At 60.5% G+C, this 6075-nt stretch overlaps 2 protein-coding genes across 2 annotated transcripts; one reads left to right on the forward strand and one right to left on the reverse strand.

The window, feature by feature from the left end:
• The first annotated feature begins 6 nt into the window (after nucleotides 1-6).
• On the forward strand, nucleotides 7-2701 carry EXOSC1 (exosome component 1). Its single transcript, XM_085325769.1, has 8 exons — nucleotides 7-46; nucleotides 426-541; nucleotides 686-760; nucleotides 1118-1206; nucleotides 1472-1505; nucleotides 1683-1733; nucleotides 1825-1909; nucleotides 2332-2701. The coding sequence occupies exons 1-8, from the start codon at nucleotides 16-18 to the stop codon at nucleotides 2436-2438; spliced, it is 588 nt and encodes a 195-aa protein (XP_085181895.1). The 5' UTR covers nucleotides 7-15; the 3' UTR covers nucleotides 2439-2701.
• A 241-nt stretch (nucleotides 2702-2942) lies between these two features.
• PGAM1 (phosphoglycerate mutase 1) lies at nucleotides 2943-5296 on the reverse strand. The gene is made up of 3 exons (XM_085325771.1): nucleotides 5010-5296; nucleotides 4147-4327; nucleotides 2943-4007 (listed from the first exon to the last, which is right to left on the reverse strand). Exons 1-3 carry the CDS (start codon nucleotides 5193-5195, stop codon nucleotides 3838-3840), a joined length of 537 nt encoding a protein of 178 aa, XP_085181897.1. The 5' UTR covers nucleotides 5196-5296; the 3' UTR covers nucleotides 2943-3837.
• Between the last annotated feature and the right edge of the window lie 779 nt (nucleotides 5297-6075).

Consider the following 6075-nt stretch of genomic DNA (forward strand, 5'->3'; position numbering starts at 1 on the left):
CTCCGGGTAGCAAGCATGGCGCCTCCGGCTCGGTACTGCGTCCCTGGTGAGCGCAGGGCTCAGGCCCGGCCTGCCCTGCCCTGCCCTGCCCTGCCGCGGGGCCCCGGCAGCCTGGGGACTGGCCGGCCGGGAAGGAGGTGGTCGGGAGTGCCCCGGGCTGTGTGTGGGGGGGAGGCCGAGGGGATACGAGAGGGGACCGGCCTGGAGAGGGGGTGCCCGGGGTGTGTGGGGGGGCGGCCGAGGGGATACGAGAGGGGACCGGCCTGGAGGGGGGTGGCTCTGGGAGCGCCCCCAGGCAGGGGGGAGCGGTGCCTGTGCGCGGAGCACAGGGTCTCTGTGCGCGGCACCAGCGCGGGCTGTGCTCCGGCGGCGTGCACCCTCGCAGGGAGCTKGCGCCACTCTCAGTCCGTGCTCGTGTCCCGCAGGCGAGCGGCTGTGCAGCACCGGGGAAGCCAGCGCCGGCAGCGGGACCTACACGCGGCAYGGCTTCATCTTCGCGTCGCTGGCTGGCTGCCTGGAGAAGAGGGGCGAGGAGAGTGGGGTGAGCACGGCTGTGGTCCGCGCTGTCCTTCCCTAGAGGAGGCTGCTGGGCACAGAGGCGTGTGGCCCCTTCCCAGCCCGCTGCTTGCTCCAGATAAGCCGTGAATCATGCCCTGAGCTAACCCTCGCGCCTGCTCCCGTGCAGCTGCCTGTTGTGTCCGTGGTGAGGGATGCCGAGTCCCAGCTCCTGCCTGACGTGGGGGCCGTCGTGACRTGCAAGGTAGGGCGCCTGAGTGCAGGCAGGACTGTGCTCTGCGGAGGGGTGCCCGTGGGGTGCGGGAGGGAGATGCCGGCCTTGCAGCGACAGACCTGGCAAGCTTTGCTGCCCCACAGCTTGTGGAGGCTCACYTTCTCCAGGTGCACAAGTGCTATTTTCCTCCTGGCTTGCTGTTTATTATCCCACCTCTTCTGTGGCTCCTTTGGGTATACAGAGCCTGGGAGATTAGCTCCTCGTGTACAGCCATGGGCAGCAGGAGCCCTGCCGACTCCCCGCCCCGGTGCATGGACGTCTGGGGAAGGTGCGCTGCGGTCGGGCCATGCTGAGGTCCCACTGATTCCCAGGTCTTCCTCTTGGCAGGTTTGCAGCATTAACTCCCGCTTTGCCAAGGTGCACATCCTGTACGTCGGCTCCACGCCGCTGAAGTCCACCTTCCGGGGAACCATACGGTAGGGAAGGGGCTGTGTTCGCAGGAAGCCCGAGGGTCCAAACGCCCCGTCCTCAACACGAGCAGAAGGGTTTTCTGCACTGCCTTGCCTGGGCTCTGGGCTCCGGCAGCTGGGCGAAGCCCTGGGCAGGAGCTCTGTCCTGAGTGCTGGCAGGAGGCCCAGCAAGCCCTGTGGAGGTTCATGGAGCCTGGGGAAGCTCCTGCTGTGGAGCGGAGAGTCCTGTCTCCTTGCTCGGGTGCTCAGACCCCTCTGTCTGCTCCTCTAGGAGAGAAGATATTCGAGCCACAGAGAAAGACAAGGTCAGTGAGGCGCTGCTGGTTTCTGGGCTGCTGAGCAGCCCTGGCGCGTGCCTGGGCTCCTCTATGCCTTTTGCTCCCTGCCCTGGCTGTGGGGCAGCTGCCGTGCCCGCCCTGCCGTACCCGCGCTGGCAGGCTCTCCCGCGTGCTGGGCGTTCGCATCTCCTCTCTCCCACGCAGGTAGAAGTTTACAAGAGCTTCCGCCCTGGCGACATAGTCCTGGCCAAAGTTGTATCCTTTCCCCTCCCCCGGGGAGGCCCTGCCCCAGGTTTGCCCTCGGGTCCCCTCAGGACGGCCTTTCCCTTAACCCGTTTCTAACCAGATCTCTCTGGGGGACGCGCAGTCCAACTACCTGCTGAGCACAGCGGAGAACGAGCTGGGCGTGGTGGTGGCTCGCAGCGAGGCAGGTAGGAACAGGCCGTGGGGCCCAGACTCGGCCAGCTCTGCCTCACCCCGACGTGAGGGGCGGCTGACGCAGCTCTGGGAGCGGAAGCGCTCTTCTCCCTTCCCGGCACTGCTGGACCTCATGGGCTCCAAGGGCTGCGGGAGGAGGGATGTGGGCTGTTGGAGACGAGGAATACAAGTGAAGGTCTGTGCCGGCCACTAGCAGAGATGGGAGCAGAAAGGGGTTTTGTTACCTGCTTAAAGCTGGGAGACCAGAGCTGTGCCTTTGGGGCACGTACCTGCTCAGCTTCCTGGGCAGCGGGGCTGGTCAAGGTTCCCTGGGGCAGGCAGAGGGGCCTGACCCAGACGCTGCRTGGAGGGAGGTGCAGCCCTGCGGCCCAGGGAGATGGCAGCACCGGAGACGGTGACTCCTTGCATCTCGTAGGGGCGCAGATGGTGCCCATCAGCTGGTGCGAGATGCAGTGCCCACGGACACACACCAAGGAGTTCCGCAAGGTGGCCCGGGTGCAGCCTGAGTTCCTGCAGACCTAGCAGCCCTGCCCTAGCACAGCATGGCAAGGGCTGGCTCCCACCCTGGGGAGCAGGCCCTGAACCTGGCTAGCAACCACCCTGTGGGGCAGCTGTCAGGGGGGGTCGGGTCTGTGCACCCCAAGCAGCCACTGGATTTGAGCCTCCTGTGTACAGCTCCATGCTTGCCAGAGGCTGAAAGAGCCAGCCAAGCCTCACTCCTAGGGTGGATTTTTTATTTGTGCTGTGCATAATAAACATTTTCTAAGAGCTTTTTGCTCTGCTCAGTCACTGTCTGGAGGAATTGCTCTGGTCTGACTCCTGTAGTGCAGTAGTGGAGCTGTTGGAGGGGATGACAGCCCACAGCAGTGCAAGGGAGCCAGGGCAGGGGAAGGCCTAGCAGCTTTGTTGCAACATACACAAAACAGCAGGAGCTCTATCTTTGAGGCAGCATGCGGGGCAAGGCAGGGAGCCCCACGTGGCCCAGGCGCACAGGGCAAGCTGCAACAGGAAAACACTGAGACCACGTTACTGCATATCACTCCTTTATTGAACTGGAACAAGACAGCTGCTATTGTTGGACAGTTACACTGACCCAGTGCAAACCGAGGCTCACTACGCCAGCAGAGGGTGGAGGCCACAGTGACAGTGCCAAGTACACACATATGGGATGGGACACAACGGCATCTGCTCCACCAACATGAGGCAGCAGGACTAAGACTGGCTTTGGCTGTGGGGAAGTTTGTGGCAGGTACAAGTCTCCCGATAGTGAGCTTCCTCCCTCACCCTTGTCCGAAGGCAGTAAGTTAAAGCATTGCCTGGTAGAGCTAGGTCCAAAGTCACCACAAGTACCACTGTTGGGTGCTGTACCACACACAGCAACACAGTGGGTCATGCACCAAAATAGAACCGTTTCAGAATATAAACTTCCCAATCTTGTGCTGGCACACCCATGAGGGGAGAGGATACCCATCTTGGTCACTGCTTGTGCTGTACTCACACCACTTGTTCCTGTTGTGCTCCTGGAATGACTAAAGCAACAAAACTACAGTAATTGAGTGACAGAGCTGCCAGGGAAGCAAAGCGCAGGAGGAGCCAGGCATGAGGAGGGAATGCTTGGAGTACACCCTGCAGACAGAGGCCCCAGGGCTGGGATCCCGCAGTGTGGAGATGTGTGCCGTTACTGCCTGGCAGAAGTCAGGGCTCCCTTTCACCCCAGACCTCCTTGCACACAGTCCCTAGACCATGGGCTCCCATACTGTCTGCAGAGGGGAGCCTGGTCCAGAGGGAATGGGCCTTGTCCCAGGGAGCTGCTCCCCACCCCAGCTCTGCAGCTCCAAGTTTCTACGGCTGTGGGATGTGCACAGATGGGTCGGGGAGGGAAGGGGACTCATCTACTACTCGCTAGTCTGTGCGTCTACCCTCACTTCTTAGCCTTGCCCTGAGCAGCGACAGCCTCCATGGCTTTGCGCACTGTTTCTTCATCTCCCAGGAACTCCATGGGCTTGATGGGTTTCAGGTTCTTGTCCAGCTCGTAGACAATAGGGATTCCAGTGGGCAGGTTCAGCTCCATGATTGCCTCTTCTGACAAGCCTATGAATGGAGGCACAGTCACTCACAGGGACCTCTCCCTGGATCAAGCACCCACAGGCCATGCAAGGGAGGGCTCCCTGCTCACCCCATCCCAGGGCAGGGTTGGAGCACTGGGGTGTCCCATGCAGGGCTAACATACCTTCCAGGTGTTTGACAATCCCACGCAAGCTGTTGCCATGCGCAGCAATAAGGACTCGCTTGCCCTCTTTGATCTGTGGGACTATTTCTTCATTCCAGAAGGGCAGGGCCCGGGCTATGGTGTCCTTCAGACTCTCACATGTTGGCAACTGGTCCTCTGTCAAGTCAGCATAGCGACGGTCCTGCAGGAAGAGCCACTATCACACAGCAGCCCAAAATCCCTGACCACTGCTGYGCATCAATCAGCCGGGAGCTCAGAGGCAATACCAGCTGGCAGAGAGCTATGGAAGGCAGTATCAGGGTCTTCATTCACCAGCGTTCCGCCCAAGTACGCACACGGAAACAAAGCTGGGCTTGCAGCTACACACTTGTCAGTGTCACTGCTGGTGAAACTAAACAGCAAACCAGGCTACTGMAAGTTTGAGGTAAATCTCAAAACTGCACTCAGCTAGGGCCTGGGCTATCATCCTTGCCTAGATAAGACAGCACTTCACATACTCTAGTCTCTTTATCCACAGCAAACATCCAGCATTGGTTGTGGAACTAATGATTAACATGAAAACCCTTGGATCAGTCTGTGCAATACCCAGGGGTTCAATCTCCTCAGGGACAGCACAAAGTGAACCAAACTCAACACTAAACATCACTACGTATTACAATCACTGACACCACCACAGAGGTAGAGGAACAAAGGGCAGTACCAAAAACACCCCACAAAGGCAGCCAGATCCAGTACCAGCAGCTCCCTCCCTGAGAAAAAAAGATGACCAACCTGGAGAGTACTTGGAACCCTCCTGGTTGCATTCAGCCCAGAAGCTCCTAGGCCAGGGAAAAGAGACAGGAGCCTGAGAAAACATGTCTTACCTTGCTGATGGTGCTGTAGAAAGGGTGATCCGGCTGCATAGGAGGTGGGGGGATGTCATATGAACGCCTCCAGATCTTCACCTGGGCCTCTCCATGCTTAGCAGCTGTCTCAGCCTTGTTAAGGCCAGTGAGCCCTCCATAGTGCCTCTCATTGAGGCGCCAGGTCCGGACCACAGGCAGCCACATCTGGTCAATGGCATCCAGAACAATCCAGAGGGTGCGAATTGCCCGTTTCTGCACAGAGGTGAAGCAGATGTCGAATTCATAGCCAGCATCTGAAAGAKATCGGAGCCACAGACATCAAAGGGCAGCACGACAGAGCAAAGGCAGGAGAAAAAAAAGCATCTCTCATCCAGGCATCAGGCCAACACTTTTGCCCTTGCTKCTTTCAAAGCTGAACTGTTGTTTCTGTCATCCAACTCATTACTCCATGTGCAGCCAGTGCCCTTTACATTCAACTAGAGCAAGCAAGCTCTAGAAACCTCCTGGCCCTTTTTCCTCCATGACCGGGAAGCATCCATAGTCAGGAGAAAAAAGATGAAGTACATTTGATGGATGAGCCCATGACTCATGCCATCACCCCAGAAAGGTGCGCATCAGAGGAAGATGGGGCTCCCTGCTCCAGCCCGCCAGCACAGCCCCGCATCCGCAGGCCACACGCGCCCCACCACRCAGATGAGCTGCGCCTGCCAGTCGCACGGCAGCGGCTTGCTGGAGTGGAAGGACATGGCGCTTACGTAACCAGAGGGCTGCCGGTGCGGGCAGCCAGGGCCTCCTGCCCCAGCGCCGGCCTGCCKGGGGTGCGCAGCGGGTGCTGCGGGCACCGAGGGCACGGGCTAGCGCTCGCCACCTCCGCGGCGCTTTAGCAGCGCCTCGCGCAGCCACAGCGCAAGCGCCGGCTCGGCCGAACGCCGCGGTCGCCGGGCGAGGGGCTGGAGCCAGGGCCCGGCGCGGCGCCGGCAGCAAGGCCCCTGCCCTCCCGCTCCCCACCGTCCCCGCAACCGGAGGACCCCGCGGCCCGACCGGGACCGGGGGACCGGGAAGGGCGGCCCGGCCCGGCCCGGCC

Source organism: Rhea americana, unplaced genomic scaffold (assembly GCF_003343005.1).
Source record: "Rhea americana isolate MKP2758 unplaced genomic scaffold, rheAme1 scaffold_122, whole genome shotgun sequence".
Taxonomy (NCBI): domain Eukaryota; kingdom Metazoa; phylum Chordata; class Aves; order Rheiformes; family Rheidae; genus Rhea; species Rhea americana.